The following is a 17,075-nucleotide window of genomic DNA, read 5'->3' on the forward strand; positions in this document are numbered from 1 at the left end:
CCCCTTACACAGAAATGAACAGACTAGAATTTTTATGGTTGGTTTATTTTAACCAAGAAAGTTAGAATATAAAAAAAATAATTAAAGAAAGCTAATGAATTAATTTGTATTTGATCGAGTGAAATAAGTATTTAATCCCGTACCAAATTAACAAGAATTCTGACTCCCACAGACCCAAATTAGTCCTGTCCCTTTAAGAAAGTACTCCTAATATCAACTCATTATAAAACACTGTGATTGGACACCAATCACAGAATCAACATCTTCCATTCAAACCTCTCCACCACCATTAGAAAGACCAAATCGCTGTCAAAGGACGTCATGGACAAGATTGTAGACCTGCACAAGGATGGAATGGGCTACAATACCATCAGATTGTTGCCTTGGCCATATGTTTTTGGGTCATTGTCATTGTCAAGACCCATCCATGACCCATCTTCAGTGTTCTGGCTGAGGCCAAAAGATTCTACAGTGCATGGCCCCATTCATGTGGTGAAGTCTTCTTGTACCCAAAATATTCCTTCCTCCATGTTTTACAGTGGGGATGTTGTTCATGTTTTTGTTCTTTGTTCTCTTATACACATAATGAGTTGAATGAATTGAAATAATAATAATAACAATAATAACAAAACAACAACAATAACAATAAATATTAAAGATATTAGTGGTTCATGAAACGCATCAATATTATCATTATGCAGGGTTTTCTATTATTGTTGTTGTTTTGTTATTGTTATTATTATTATTATTTCAATTTTTCAATTTAATTTGTGCATAATATGGCTCATAAGATGTCAGTGGAAATTGAATTAAATTAATAATAATAATAATAATAATAATAATAATAATAATAATAATAATAATAATAATACAAAAATTAGCACAATGAACTTGGAGCATAATATAACATCCAAAGTTACATTATGTTTTTCTCCTGAAGCAAAATAATTTTTATTTTGCCAGATGAATGTTTTTTTCCTGTTGCTGTATTGATCTGGTGTGGGCACACAGGTTATGGAGTGTAGGTATGCTGTTGGAAGCATTTTAAGATGTTCACAACTTTCACATCCAAAATAAGCTTTCTCACATCCAGCTCCTCAGAAAAAGAGTATGGAGGTGGTATTTGGTACATTTATAATTGTGTAACAGAGCAAATCTGCCGCACTGATTTGAACCATTCCAGGTTTCACATTTTAGCAGCAGGTGTGGGAATAAAACAAAAACCAGACGAGACGCTCGTTCTATTTTTCTAAAGTTTATTTGTCTTCAAATACATATCAATAGTGCATTCCTGGGCTTGCAGGTAAATGTAACCAGTTCTCAGGTCTTTCTATGAGACTCTCTCACGCTGAGGGGGCAAAAAACATGAACCAGCAAGACGGTGTGATAAGGACCAGAACAAACAGAAGATCAGAATCGCTCTCTCCAGAACAGACGAATAAAAGAAAAAAAGAGACCAAATAAGTTGTTTAATTGTGTTCAGGTCTGCAGGGTACCCTCACCCCTTACAACCAATTCCTTCTTTATTATTAATATTATAACCAAACCCTTTTAATTATTAGATTCCAACTTGGGAGGTCAAAGGTCATACCCCCAAACCCTTGGACTGCGATTCAGACAAAAACAAAGATTTGACATCACAAAAAAAAGGCAATAAACAGATTTTTTTTTAAACATATACACAAATACAAATTGCCCCCCTTTTGATCTTTAAATATATATATTTTCCATATTCTCATTTTAATTTTCTTTCTCATATATCGATAAAACAATTTCGTAATGTAAAGCTCTTCACAACCATTGTTAATTTTTTTGGTTGTACATCTGTCTTTAAACCACACATATCTATTTGAACATTCAACAAACACCTACCTCAAGTGACATCAAAGAAAACGAGCACGGCTAACTGCTTCACTTTCGTCTGACCGACCTCTTAGCTTGTGCTTATGATGCTGTCAGGAGACAACAATCACACAATCCTGTGTCAAAACCGCATGACCAAAAGGACAGCCAGCACACGGGGACAGAAGAGACACGTTTAACAGAGCTAATAACCCAGACTCCACTGATGCATCGCTATCATCTTTGCCCGTTACATAAAAAATTGAATCATTGGCAAATAAAAATAAATAAATAACTAAGTAAAAAGGCATAACAAATTCAGGGTGGCAAACATGATACAGAGAAATCTAGAAAAGCTGCAGAGTCAGGGAGCTGTTGGGAAAGCAAGCGAGAGTTGTGTTACTCGGGTCACTTTGTGCCTAACTGAAAGCAATCGTTCTGATCACGTCCTACCTTTATATTTCAGAGTCTCTATGCTCTACACCTCAACAAAGTCGATCCTGGGCTAATTCATGCTCGACGTCCCCCAGAGTCATGTTGACACCATTATATCTCTTGTATCAGGTCAGACACATTAATGTCTTGACTGGTTCCTAATACAAACTGGAAACTGGGAGTGATGGCACTAAGAAGTTCCTCCATTTAACACGCATGTTATTTGTGATTTAACAGCAAATAGCAGTTCGTTTGCAGAGAGAATAAAAAACAGAGCTTAAGATGATCTATTGATGTGTCCAGCTTGTGTAATTTTAAGTGTGAGGACGGTGAAAATGATCAAATCTGGATTAAATATAAAGCCTTGCTAAAGCCACTGCGATCTTTCAGGATGCTTTTTCTTAGCTAAAATTTGACATTTGAAGTGATAGAGGAAGCCAATTTACAGAAATAGCGATATTAAAGTGGACAAACCAGGACAAAACATAATCGGTGGCTTTTTCTGATCAAATGGCACACAGGAGTACAGATGGGACTACATAAAGCATGGAGCATACGAGCAAGTCTGTATTTTAACGCTGGCTAGAAAACTTTGTAGGATTTGTCACGTTCAGAAATACTGTCAAGGTTCAATCAAAGAAAGGGGGCGTGGTCTGACGTTCTGCCATGACCTAAAGGAGAGCAATGACACGGGTTCACAAAACATCTGTTAACTTCAAGGTTTGCTTTTTGTTTCTTTGAGAAAGACAAAAAAAATAAATCCACAACATCACAAATTTAAATTTGCTCAAACAAATGCTACTATTGTACAACAGGCAACGAACGGAGAGAAAAAAGAAAAAAAAGTGCTTGAAATAAAAAAGGACGAATTACGAACCTCAGAATTAGCCCTTGAATTGAATATTGAAACAGTTAAAAAAGTATTCGATACAGCCAAATTGAGAAAGAGAAATTACAGAGAAAGAAAAAAAAAACGCAACCGGGAGTAAATAAAAAAACGCAGGCAAAGAGATCAGTAGTATCCGTCGAGACGGAATTGCATTTTCTCTCCTGCTCCCTTCGGCTAGGAAGAAGGAGGTGTGCGATGGATTGCGCTTGAGTTCAAAGATCATCCGCTTGATTCTATTCCCTATTTAGCATTTGTTCTGGCGCAGCACTGTGGCTTTGATATGTGTGCTCTTTTATAGTTAAAAATGGTAGCCACACAGTAACACACCTCCACATCTCTATAGCTACACTTCACTGCTCTTTCACCTCCCCGATTAGAAAGATTTTTTTTATCCTACAGACTTCCAGTGATTCTTGTTGCATTGACGGTTTTCTTTTCTTCCCTATTTGATTTGTCAGTCAGTACCTGGGAAACTGAAAGCACCGGGACGGTTTGGTTTTAAAGGGACAGAGAGAGGATTCAGAGCGGGAGAAGAGTCAAGGGGCTTCTGTGCCAAAAAGCAGTTCGTCTTCACTAAACAGCACAGTACAGGGGTCCTGATAGTCCATAGTACGAGGGGTGCAGCGGGAAAAGGAGGGAGAGGTCAGTGGAGAGGATGGCCAAATGAACAGAGGAATGGGCAGCAATTAACCCAAAGCCTCCTTGTTATTTTCCCGCATTTGCTGACCGCTCTTACTTATCTTCATCTCCGTCAGCTGGATGTATCGCAACACGTTTGTGTCTGCAACAGGGAGAAAAAAAAAGAAAAAAAGGTACTGCATAGATTTCTTTCATGTTTTGTGAACTTTTTTCTATCTGTCTGTCTGTCTGTCTGTCTGTCTGTCTGTCTGTCTGTCTGTCTGTCTGTCTGTCTGTCTGTCTGTCCGTCCGTCCGTCCGTCCGTCCGTCCGTCCGTCCGTCCATCTATACACACATTAGCAGCACAACAATTCACAAGTATAAAATAATTTAAACTAATTTCAAAAAATGTTTAAGCAAAGGTCAAAAATTTACACCAAAAACCTTTACAGGGTAAATGTTTAACATTATAAAATGATTAGCAATGTTATTGTTTCAAACATAATTGATATATGGTAAGTTCTGTTCCATTTCTAATCAATCAATCCACATTAATCTGGATAAATCTATAAACATGTTTTCTCTATGTTTTGGTTTTGGAAACTTTGTCCATCGAAAGCCGAGCTTTTAAAAAAAAATCGTTCTCTACCAACTGGATAAATCTGAAAATACAGTTTACATGCTGTAGTGCGGACTGAGAAAACAGAGCTATTCAAAAACAATGGTGTATATTTAGTTTTTCTGGTGTGATGCTGTCATATGACATTTTCAATTAAAAATCACAAGATAGTAAACAATGTTTTTTGCAATTTTGTCGTGCAGTTGTTGTGCCTGCATTCCAGTTTCATTTATAAAAAATTCATGTTACTTTTTTTACAACTATCAGATTGCATTATTTCAAAGAAGATGAAACGTTCACTCGCAACAATTCGAAATATATAAACATTTGATGTATGATGCAGATGAAAGTGCAGTATAGAGCTGTTTTCAGACATCCTAGTGTTACGAGAGATTTTTGGAAAACGTCTGAAAAACGGCAGTGTAGATATAGTATAGAATATAGTATTACGTAGTATTTTTTTATTTATCTGCATTAAGCGTTTAGTCCTTGTTTGATTTTGGAAAGGGAACAATAAGAGAACATAAGATAACAACCTGTGGGTTCACGGCTCTTGGCATCACGGAGGTAGCGCAAAGCGCAGTCGTAGTCTCCCAGATGGTAGAAGGCGATGCCGGCACGGTACATGGCTTTGAAATGGTCCTGCTGATGACCAAGGACTTTCAAGCAATACTCCTTCACTCTTTCGTAATTCACCAGCTCTGACTGGAGCAGACACGCTATGGAGAGATAGAAAGGAGGAGCAATGTGGTGTGAATGACATTTCGAAAGCATTAATTTCTTGGATAAAATTTGCAGAAGCCAAGGTAAAGTATAATATACAGAGAGAGAGAGAGAGAGAGAGAGAGAGAGAGAGAGAGAGAGAGAGAGAGAGAGAGAGAGAGAGAGATAGAGAGAGAGAGAATGGAATGGATGTATAGAAAACGCCAGACTATAAAGTACAATACCATAATTGTGTAATCAAATTTCATCTTTTAAAAAAGAATTTAAAATGGGATCAAGTGCAGCTAAAAAATAATAGATGTTTAAGACCAGCTAAATAGCTAAACATTTTGACACTAAGTTTTTTTTTTTTTTGTTTAGTTTTTTTTTACAGCAGTCATTATTTATAAGGAAGGCTTGAAAGCTGCAGTTGAAATGTTCTCTGCTTCAATCAGACTGCAGATATGTTCATTATCCCAGCATGAAGATCTAATTGCACCTTTTAGCTTTCGTGAGATGAGCAACAGAGACTGGAGCCAAGTGTTTTATCTGCAAGTACATCTGCCCTTTCTTTCAGAGAAGAATATTAATATTTGTTCATTTACAACTGCTACAAATGAAAGCCCAGTTTTCTTTTTTTTTCGAATATTTAAGTCTGTCTCTAGTATAATCTTAGATTCCTTTTCTTGGGTAACAGAACTGAAAACTAATGTAGATTTAAGTTGTCATATGTTCAATGAGTTGTGTATTCCGAGATGTTTTTCTGCCTGCATGGTTATAAAGAGGTGTCAGTTACCACATCCTTGATGTCATCTGGAACCGGTCTGTCCATTCTAATCTGACCTCTCTCAACAAAATAATGTTTCTTCCTGCACATCGTCCAGTTGCAGCATGTTTTGTTGATCATTTTTTATTTTATACGGCAGGAGATCACCAGTTTCTGAAATGCTCAACCCAGCCTCTCTGACATCAACAAAAATGCTATGGCCACATTTCCCCCTCATTATGGTGTTAACTGAAGTTCTTGTTGTGTATCTACATGATATGATGCATTGCTCTGCTACCACATGATCGACTCATAAGATAATGTGCAGGTGTACAGATATTCCCAAAAAAATGGTCAATAAGTATGAGAGGAAACATTATAAGTTTGAATCAATGTTAAATACACTACTTAGACAAAAGTATTTGGACACCTGACTCTTGCAGCAATATGTGATTCTTTCCCAAACTGTTACCACAAAGTTGAAGTCACACAAATGTATAGGACATATTCTGGGTGGTAGCATGACATTTTCCCTTCATTTGAACTAGGAGAGCCAAACTCAGGAAAAAATATGATTTTAGTGGGTTGGAGTGGAAGATCTTGAGACGGTGGGCTATAGCGCTCTGACCTCAAACCTACCGAGCAACTTTGAAATGATTTGAAACACTGATGCTACGCCAGGCCTCCTCACCCTACATCAGTATATGATTTGATTAACACCCTAGTGGCTGAATGAATGAGCACAAGTGTCCAAAAAGCACACTTCAAAATCTAGTAGAACATCAACAACAAAAGGGAAACAAATGTCGAATGGAATACTTAAAAAGCACATACTCATAGCCAGATGTCCACAAACTTTTGTCCATAGAGTCAATATTTCTTTAATTCTTTAAGACCCGATATGCCATACACCCACTCTGTTAATAAATGGTTGTGGTGATAATTTATGATCCTAACTTAAATTAAAAGATTAATGATAAAATTGACTCACAGGAAAATAAAACAGTGTTTTCTAAAAACTTGCTGTATTTTAAAATATTCTGTCAATGTGGATCCACTATGATTAATGAAATTAATTAGTTAATACAGGTGTATTTTTTTACTCTTTAAATATATTTAGCATTGTTTTGTTTATATGAAACATTTTATATATATATATATATATACAAATGTGCATTTAAAACTTGATTTAAAACTTGATTTTCATTAAATATAAATAAATAAAATCCTCTCTTGGCATGAATAACAGCTTTACACACACTCTTGGTAAACTGTTTTTTTTTTTTATTATTATTATTTACAAAGGTGTTTGTTAGTTTAAGATATTTCTGAACTATTGATTCAGTTGATCCCAGAGCAGCTCAATCGGATTTAGGTGCGGTGACTGTGCAGGTCATTCCATGATAGATAACACTCCAGCTGTATGTTTGCTCATCCTTTCACCCAGAATTGGTCTCCAACCTTTACTTTCTCAAAACACCCCAAACCATTAAGGTTCCACCAAACAATGTCTTGTAAAAAATATGTCTTGTCTGGACTCATAATTCGTAATTCTTTCATGATTACTGAGCTTTGTTAATCAGTGATGTGTAGTAAACTATCCTGCCCTTTTCACAGCATTATTATCAGTTTCACTGAACATATTATATATATGTAAAATATATCTACATCTGAATTCCGCAGTTTAATAAAAGCTGGTGGAAAGCATCTAAGGTCGTTTTTTTTTTCTTTTTAAATACTCGACAGCTGAAATCCCATTTCCTCCTCTATTTTCAAGTTGAATGAATAAAACATTAGAGGTCTTCAGCATGAAAAGAAAAATGGTACAGCTAATTAATAGCTGTGTGAAAGGGTAAAATTAGACGCATTGGACCCTGAAAGAACATCTGCACTGCAAATTAATCGGGGTTTGTACTCTGTCCTGAGTCACCAAAGTGAACCGGTGGAATTATGTGTTGTAGGATTTAATTGAACGTGTTGTAGTGGGAAATCTGTATGGTTTTGTAATCTAATTTTATTCTGAAATTGTAATGAATTTTTTTTACTGACGTGTAAGTTTTTTCGGTACAGGGCTTTCGGTACCAAATGCAACGCTTTTTTTTTGTGGAACATAGATAAAATCTGAGTTCTGTCAGAAACGTGGCTAGCTGCTAACGCTAGCGCTATGGATTCTTTAGCATTTTATGTCCATCTTCAAGACTTTCTCTTAAAAGAAGGCAATCCTGACAATTCCACATATCGAGGGAGTGAATGAATGAAGACATTTGTTAAAGTATGCTGAAATAAGGAAACAGTTAAGTAGAACATATCTTTAGAAAATTGTATATTAAATGTAAAACACACACTTACCGTATTTTTCGGACTATAAGCCGATTTTTTCCTACGTTTTGAACCCCGCGGCTTAAACAACGACGCGGCTAATTTATGGATTTTTCCTGGGTTTTTCCTGGTTTCACAAACTTCAAGCCAAAAAACTGAGCGACATAACATTAGACCAATAAAATTTCCGAACGGAAACGAAAAAACGCCCCTTTACCTGTGTTCTGAGCTGCACGGCATCGGGAGAAAAAACATTTTTTTTAAACGCACGACAATGCCAAAAGATGAACTCCTGAGAGAAATAATTGTAAAAGGAAGGAGGAACACAGTAAACAATGACTTACTTGGTAGGCTACTGTTTAGATACAAGCCGTTGTAACGCGTTGAAGGGATAGCTCGCTAAACTTTTTATTAAATATTATAAAATATTATTTACAAAATATAAACTGCTAATGTTCACAAATGTTAATAATAATAACCGTGTTAATAAAAAAGGACAAGCAATTTTTTTGTTTTGCATTTCATTTCATCAAGTGTCAATATTTTGTGTGAGCATCATTGTTATCTGAACTGAACTGAATGAATCTCACCACTTAAACATTTTTTCAGCCAAAATGGATTTAATGACCTAAATGTACTCCATTCTGATTTACTGATTGAAGTATTGATTGGTCTGGATTATCCAATTTTTAAATGAACCCTTCTAGTGTGAGATTCTTTTGTGTTCGATCTGGTGTTTATTAGCATTTAGATGAGTGGTGTTTCAGTAAAAGGCAGCGTTCCCTTTAGTGAGTCATCGGTTCCGACCGAGTGCCTGGCAGACTTGCAAAGGTCTGACCCTGGCCAAGGTTAATGTGCGTAAATGTGCAGTGCGCAGAGGACAGCATAGCTGACTGACCACCACATGGCGCCACTCTCTCCCTTCCTTTCTCCCTTCCTTCCTCCCTTCCTTCCTTCCTCCCTTCATTCCGCTCTCAGTCCTCAAACTATCTCTCCATCTGCTGCTGACACTCAGACAGCAACAAAGCCAGAGAAAGTGATAGAGAGAGATAAAGAGACATGGAGAAAGAGAGATAAAGAGAACAACATTCACACGGGAGATCACCAATCTTCTTCTTCCGGCTTCTCCCATTAGGTGTCGCCACAGCAGATCATTCGTCTCCATACCCCAATGTCCTCTACATCTGCCTCTTTTAAAGCAATTCCCTGTATGTCTTTCCTCACCACATCCATAAACCTCCTCATCTTTTCGTTCTTCCTGGTTACTCAATCCTCAGCATTCTCCTACCGATACAACCCATGTCCCTCCTCTGCACATGTCCAAACTATTACTTTTTTGTCTTCGAAACGTCCTACATGCACAGTCCCACTAATAAACTCGTTTCTAATCATGTCCATCCTCATTACTCCCAATGAAAACCTCAACATCTTCAGCTCTGCTCTTTTTACTCAATGACACTGTCTTTAAACCATACAACATCGCAGGTCTCACCACAGTCCTATAAACTTTCCCTTTCCCTCTTGCAGAAACTCTTTCCATCTCAAATCACTCCTGCCACTCTTCTCCACCCACTCCTGCACTCTTTTCTTCACTTCTCTAACACACTCTCCTTCTCTCCAGCACATACCTCCAGCTCTCCAAGCTCTTCTCAACCTCAAGCATTATAGTCCATGGAGACTCCTGTCTGACCTCGTCCGTCGACCTGTTCATTACCACTGCAAACAGGAACGGGCTCAGAGCCGATTCTTAATGCAGTCCCACTTCCACCTTGAACCAGTCTGTTGTTCCTACTGCACACTTCACTGCTGTCACACTGTCCTCATACATATCCTGCATCAACCTCACATACTTCTCTGACACACCTGACTTTCTCATACAATACCACAACTTCTCTCTCGGCACCCTGTCGTACGATTTCTCAAAATCCACAAACACAAATCAGCTCCTTATGACATTCTCTATACTTCACCATCAACAAACTCAAAACATATATTGCATCCATAGTGCTCTTCCTCAGCAAAAAACCATACTGTTACTCACAGATGGTCACCTCTTCTCTCAGCCTGGCTGAGATCACTGATTACTAATCTAAAAGCAGTTGTGTGTAGTCATTTAAAACTACTTCAAAAAAAAACATCTGCCCTCTGGGCTGAAACAGCTGTAATATCCAGATGTACTTGAACAGGTTGAGGAAAACATTTCATATTCCAATATAGAAATACAGCATATAATCAACCCAAAATACACTACACACCTTCAATTTATTCACAAAGTGCAGAACTGAGTGACCAGAAATAATGTAAAATTGCAAGTACATTGAATGGCAAAAAAATGACAAAACAATCAAAGGTTGTAAAAATTATACAAACATGAGCAGTGACAACAAAGGAAAACAATTCATCATCTTTCCCACATCAGACAGCCAACCATATGACCAATTCACAGCTTCCCCAGCACTGAGTATTTTTAAATTTCTCATGTTTGGATCTTGAACTGGCTGCTATTATTTCCTGACTGTTTTGCGAATGACTTCCTGGGTTTGCAAACTCTTTTTGTTAATACAGTCCCGAACCTACTTTGCATTTGCATTTATTAATTCGCATTTGCAATTAAAACTAAATACCTTTCTCTTGCATCTTTATAGATTTAATTTCTGTCAAAACCAGTCCTGTGGTCAGAATTCATTCATTCATTTATTCATTCACTCATTTTCAATAACCACTTCATCCTGGTCAGGGTATAGGTGGATCTGAATCTTATCCTGAGAACAATGTGTGTGAGGTAGAAATATACTCATATAAATCTATATATAAATCAAATGAAGTCATCTTAAAGCTATCTGTGAAACATAGTGCACTTGAAATGAAAGAAATTTCAATTTAAAGTCTTTACACAGTAGATATTATTTGTGTTAAAACAACAGATATTTTTGAATTTATAATTTGTAAGGCACATTGCGGAATTGCATTTATAAATTTATGTCTCATAACAGGCTGCTAATTATGTACTAGAAAGGCTTATGCAGTCAAATAGATCCCCGTGTCACTAATGAAATGCTCAAATCAAAATCTGGGTGAAATATGGACGGCCAGATGAAGTGATTACGAATAGAAGAAGATGCTACTTTTTATTGGTAATGAGTCATTAAAGAGAGTCAACTGAAAATAAGCTTAATTTAATTATGTGATACAAATCCCTTCCCAACCATGGCACAGTTAATGTGGATGGGGCTACAAAATGACTACACTGATGACGTGAGGGAGGTTTTACTCTGTTTTTACAAGAAATTTTATTAATTTCAATATGAAAAATTTAGCATTTTACCAAAATTATATAAACAGTTAAATTGTAAAACAATTAATTAATGCATCACAGTTTATTCTTGTATTCCGGTATTATTTATTTCTATATTGTGGATCATTTAGTTATTCATTCATTCATTCATTCATTCAGTCAGGATCAATGTTGGTCTGGAGCACATTCAGATTGAGAGCATGAGGCGGGAAGCATCATACAGTAAAACTTTTAAAAATAATGTTAATAGAAATTTCAACAACAACTGAGAGGAGAAACTTTATTTCATCAATTTCATTAGATTTTTCAGATTTGTGTATTACTTTTTTTCCCCCAATTCAACTGTTAGTCAGATTATTAAATCACACACGTTAACGTAATTCTATTTTTTTTTTTCAAAGCTCTACTCCTCCCACATAACTGCATGATGCCCTTTGGTATTTTCTTTATCCTTTTAATGTACTCTTTTATTTTATTGTATTTTCACCTGCATCACTGCTTATATGTACAGTAGTTTTTAGTGGTGACTGTGCATTGTATTTTTGGATGGTTAAAATATATTTTCAAATAGTCATTTTGGATAACTTAACTGTAAATGTAACACGAATTTTCCATTTGCAAGCCCAGTTCAGGGGTCCAGTGCACTGCAGCTGAGCTCATCCTGCGCATTTTCATCTTCATGACCCTGTCTCAGATATTCATGTCCTGTCATGACCCCCAGTTGAATCTACATGGGCCTGGTGAAACAGTAAACGCTTGTCAGATTCAATCTCGTCCTCGCATCAATTTCTTTCTCTTTTTTTTCCTGCCGTTTTAAGCTCCCCAGATCCTGCTGAGCTTCTTCTGTATTAGGTTACAAACCATAAACGCCTAATGGATCTAACTCTTATTGTTATGATTTTTTCTCCCTCATTCTCTCTGGACCTCGCTCGCTCCACCCAAGCCTTGGTGCATGTGCACAAACTTTTACCACATTCACAAATATGCTGCGACAGACTAAGTTATTACATAAATGGATAGGGCGTCACAATGCGGATACGGGGAATTGCACTTAAGTGTGCGCTGAGTGAAATAATGATGGCATCGGGGGCCACACATTAATGGGTCTACTGCACTTTCATCTAAAGCTCTGGCCAAGATTACAAGACAAGACTAAGCTGAGAAAGCTTGAAGTGCTCTAACTTTATGAGGATGATACAACCGTCTTTCTTACTGCGCTTAAAACATATAAGATGAGGCCTTAAAAGTTCTCTTACGGTGCAGAAGCAGTTAAATGGCAGCAGATGCTTGGGATTTTCTTACATCAGGTTACTTCATCAATGGATTAGACAAAAACCTCTTAATCTACAACAATGTCTGGATGACATAAGTGCTTATGCATGGTGAGCACCATGACTGTTACTAAGATAGATATAAGGTGGAACAATATTGGCACCAAAAGGTTCAGAAACATCCCTGACCTTGACACACAAAGCCAACATCAAACTAGTGCTAAACCAAGACCAACCACCCAAATGATTGATTGTAGACATTCAGTTTTTCTGTATCTGCATGCCAGTATATAATTCTCCAAAATCAAGGAGTGACAGTAGTCTGGAAGCATGACAAAAACAAAAGCAGCAAAAGAAACCTAGAATAGTGCTATCATTAGCATGTTGAAAAACTATTTGACTTAACAGTAAGATAGAAAAGAACAGCACTTACATGTATTATAGCACTGTACTGTTAAAGGTATTTTCAATAAATAACACAAATTAGGGAAATGGTATGTTCTTACTCAGAAATCTACAAAAGACCACTTCCTTTTCTGTATAGGTTTTAAACAGAACTTCTTTATAAAACCTAAATCCACTAACCTTTTAAAGAATGCTTGAGAAACTCCTAATTTCCATAGATGTAGCAAAAGGGATATGGAATGACCAGGCAAACTAACTGGGCTGCCATTTTTCTGGCACAGTTTTTGCAAACAGCCTATTTTGTTGCACTACACTGCAAGACAGCTAGCTATTAGGGTGAACAGCCAACCTGAGAACTTTATTTCTCTCTCTTTCACTGCTAGATAAATCAAACAGGTTGATGACTACTCCCACTGCAGGAACAGTGCCAATGTTGTGCAAAATCTTTCCCCCGACAGCCAGCATGATGTATCATGTGCCTGGAGAAGCTAAATAGGACACACAAAGACGAAGAGAGATAACAGATAAAGAGAGCAGAATAGAGACAGGGATGCTCGGTACAAATGGCAAGGCAGTTGAGAGAGAGTAAGACCTCCTGGGTAATCGATTGTAAATGCTCTGGTCCTATAACATCCATCTCCACTTGACAACACTGCCCTGTCGCTGTCCCGTCACTGCTTTTTCTCCGCCCTCATCTCACTTGCCCAATCATGCCCAATCCTGCTTCGTGACTCCTTTTTCCTCTGACAGGTCCTGCACCCGGAGTGTTAATGGAGCTAATTTAAAGCCAGTGTAAGGCGTCACTGATCACCTTGCTGTCACTCAGACAGTAATTCGTTCTCCGGGAGCTTAATGGCTGATGCAAAGTCCCATCATTCTTCCTGACGTCTCTGCTCCCATTGTGCCCTTCTTCACCCTTCTGGGCTATGCTATATTTCACATGTCCTTCCATTTCCCACACCTGCCCTTCATCTCCATGCTCTCCGTGTCTGGTACTTTCACTATATTCTTATTAGTCTGTAGTAGTTTTTATGTTTAGTTTTTTTTTACACATGTACACAACCTAACCATTAGGGTTGTACAAGCCAGTGCACTCTTAGTGCTGGTCCCAAGTCTGGATGAATGAGGAGGATTTCGCGTCAAGCATCAAGCGTAAAATGTGCCAAATCAAATACGCAGATCACAAACCTAAATTCCATACTGAATCGGTCAAGGCCCAGGTTACCAACGACCGCCACAGGTATTGTTAGCCAACAGGGTACTGGTGGAAATTGAACTACTGTTGGCCAAAGAAGGAGAAAGAGAGGAGGAAGACGTCTACAGAGACAGCAGGGAAAGGAGAAGTGTAGGAGAGTGGAGGTTAGGGTTGGTACTTCAAATGTTTGCACTATTACTAGTAAAGGGAGAGAGTTAGCTAATTTGATGGAGCAGAGAATGGTAGACATGTTGTGTGTAACAGGAGACCAAGTGGAAGATGAGTAAGGCCAGGAACAATGGAGGTGGGTTTTAACTTTTCTATCATGGTGTGGATGGAAAAAGAAATGGTGTAGGGGTGATTCTGAAGGAAGAGTACAGTAAAAGTGTAGTGGAGGTGATGAGAGTTTCTGATAGGGTGATGAATGTGAAGCTGAAAGTTGAAGGGGTGATGATAAATGTTATCAGTGCCTATGCTCCAGAAGCGGAAATATTCTTTAGTGAGTTAGAGAAAGTGGTGGAAATTGTACCTAAGAATGAAAGATTGGTGATTGGAGCACACTTTAATGGACATGTTGGTGAAGGGAACCATGACGAGGAGATAATGGGTAGGTATGGCCTTAAGAAGAGAAATGTGGAGAGGCAGATGGTGGTAGATTTTCTAAAAAGGTGGAAATGGCAGGGGTAAATACATATTGTAAAAAAAAGGAGGAGCATAGGGTGACATGATAGAGAAGTGGTGGTGGAATGAGGAAGTGCAGGAGAGCATAAAGAGAACAAGGTTGATGAAACAGAATAGGGATTGCCAGAGGGCAGGTGAAGAGGGATGTGGCAAAAGAAAAGGAAAAATGCATATGAGGAGCTATATGAGAAGTTGGACACTAAGGAAGGAGAAAAGGATTTGTACTGATTGGCCAGCCAGAGGGAGTGAGCTGGGAAGGATGCGGTACAAGTTAGAACAATAAAGGATGCAGATGGAAAGGATGAATAGTATTAAAAGGATGAAGAGTGGGAATTTGGTTGGACTAGATGACATACCAGTAGAAGCGTGGAGATGTTTAGGAGAGATGGCAGTGAAGTTTTTAACAAAATTATTTAACGAAATTTTGGAAGGGGAGAGGATGCCTGAGGAATGGAGACGGAGTGTGGACAGGATTAGAAATGCTTTTATTAGAGGGACCGTGCATGTAGGACGTTTGAAGACAAGATGAGAAAGGCACGATTGAGATAGTTTGATCATGTGCAGAGGGTATACTGGTAGAAGAATGCTGAGGATGGAGCGGCCAGGCAGGAGTAAAAGAGGAAGGCCAAGGAGGAGGTTTATGGATGTGGTGAGGAAAGATATGCAGGTGGCTTGTTTGAAAAAGGCAGATGTATAGGACAGGGTAGTATGGACATGGATGATCTGCTGTGGCGACCCCTAACGGGAGCAGCCAAAAGAAGAAGAAGACACGTACAGCAAACACTGTCCACCCTGTCATCTGAGAGCTTTATTTACTATTCCAACTGTGACCTGGTGAAAATAGTTGACTTGTGTTTATACTGTAAGTTGTAAATCAGGGCTCATGTTGTCATACTCGAAGGCTATATTTTCTGCAGAAGAACATTGGTTATATATCATGCAGAGGCAAATGTCTTTTGGTTTTGTTGGTGCTTAGCATTCTTATTGAGAGTCTAAAGTGAGAGGACTTTTTACAGTTAATGAATTTCTTAGAGCCCTCTGTTACCTGTGAGGTAAATTGCAATAGTACTAAAAACACTGATAAGCTGTAAATGGAGAAAAATGTATCCTGGTCTGGGTCATGATGGATAAAATTCTTAAAACCTAATAAACTTTTTAACAATAAAAGTGCCAAATTTTTACTAAAACTTAATCATCATAAACCTCTTAAGAATAAATGTTTTAATCATTCTGAATCAGTCATGTAAAATTCACAAAATGGCTGCCCCAGATTCTAGAAAAACAGCCTCATCACTGTTCTTTTGAACCAATAGAGCAAATATCTCATGAGGCATTGCATCACATAACATTCCTAAATGATATAAAAAAGATATTCATAAGCCATGAATAGAACAATAAACATAAAGTACAGAATAAAATGCTATATTTCTCAGACACATTAACAGACACATACCAGACACAACAATAATCTCATATAGATTGTAGGATGTTTCTAATGAATTACATTATATCTGTGTATTCATTTATGATTGATTTTCTTGTCCTGGGGACCAACTCAAACAAGTATAAAAAAAACAAGCAACTAAGAACATAAGAAAAAAAAAAATCAATATTTGCTACGTAATTTCTGTCTGTGGTGGATGTGGGAGATTTGTAGTGTGTATTTGTAGTCACTGACCCTGACTGTCTGATGCTATTCACTGCTATTTTTGTGTCCTAGCATGATTTCTGAACACAATCTATCGTCTTGTATCCAAGCGGGTAAACGTCATCACCGTGTCACCCAGAATGCAAAAGACAGGAGGCCATGACACTTTGCTTCTGATGTTTTCAAAATCCAATCACAACAACATGACCTGCACTGTAGGCAGGAAGCTAAACAACAGTAGCTCAGTAAGTCAGAAAGAGTCACAAGGACACTGCTGTGACCGCATATATAATTTAAACATTTCTTCCCTTTGTGCCGAGTGGCAGTTTCTGTGCTGCGTTCGGAACCATGTTGCTAATGCGCTGTCACTCAGTTCACTGCGCCTTGAAG

At 37.8% G+C, this 17,075-nt stretch overlaps 1 protein-coding gene across 1 annotated transcript in view; it reads right to left on the reverse strand.

Annotated features, from left to right (window-relative positions):
* Window positions 1–1,244: 1,244 nt before the first annotated feature.
* Window positions 1,245–17,075, reverse strand: part of ttc9b (tetratricopeptide repeat domain 9B) — a 33,946-nt gene continuing 18,115 nt past the window's right edge. Inside the window, exons 2-3 of the mRNA XM_083553127.1 lie at window positions 4,940–5,122; window positions 1,245–3,947 (exon numbers count right to left, since the gene is read on the reverse strand). Of these exons, the coding sequence (XP_083409253.1) occupies window positions 3,853–3,947; window positions 4,940–5,122 (278 nt within the window). The 3' untranslated portion in view covers window positions 1,245–3,852. The remainder of the gene's footprint in view (window positions 3,948–4,939; window positions 5,123–17,075) is intronic.

Source organism: Silurus aristotelis (assembly GCF_946808225.1).
Source record: "Silurus aristotelis genome assembly, chromosome: 10".
In the NCBI taxonomy this organism is placed as follows: Eukaryota; Metazoa; Chordata; class Actinopteri; order Siluriformes; family Siluridae; genus Silurus; species Silurus aristotelis.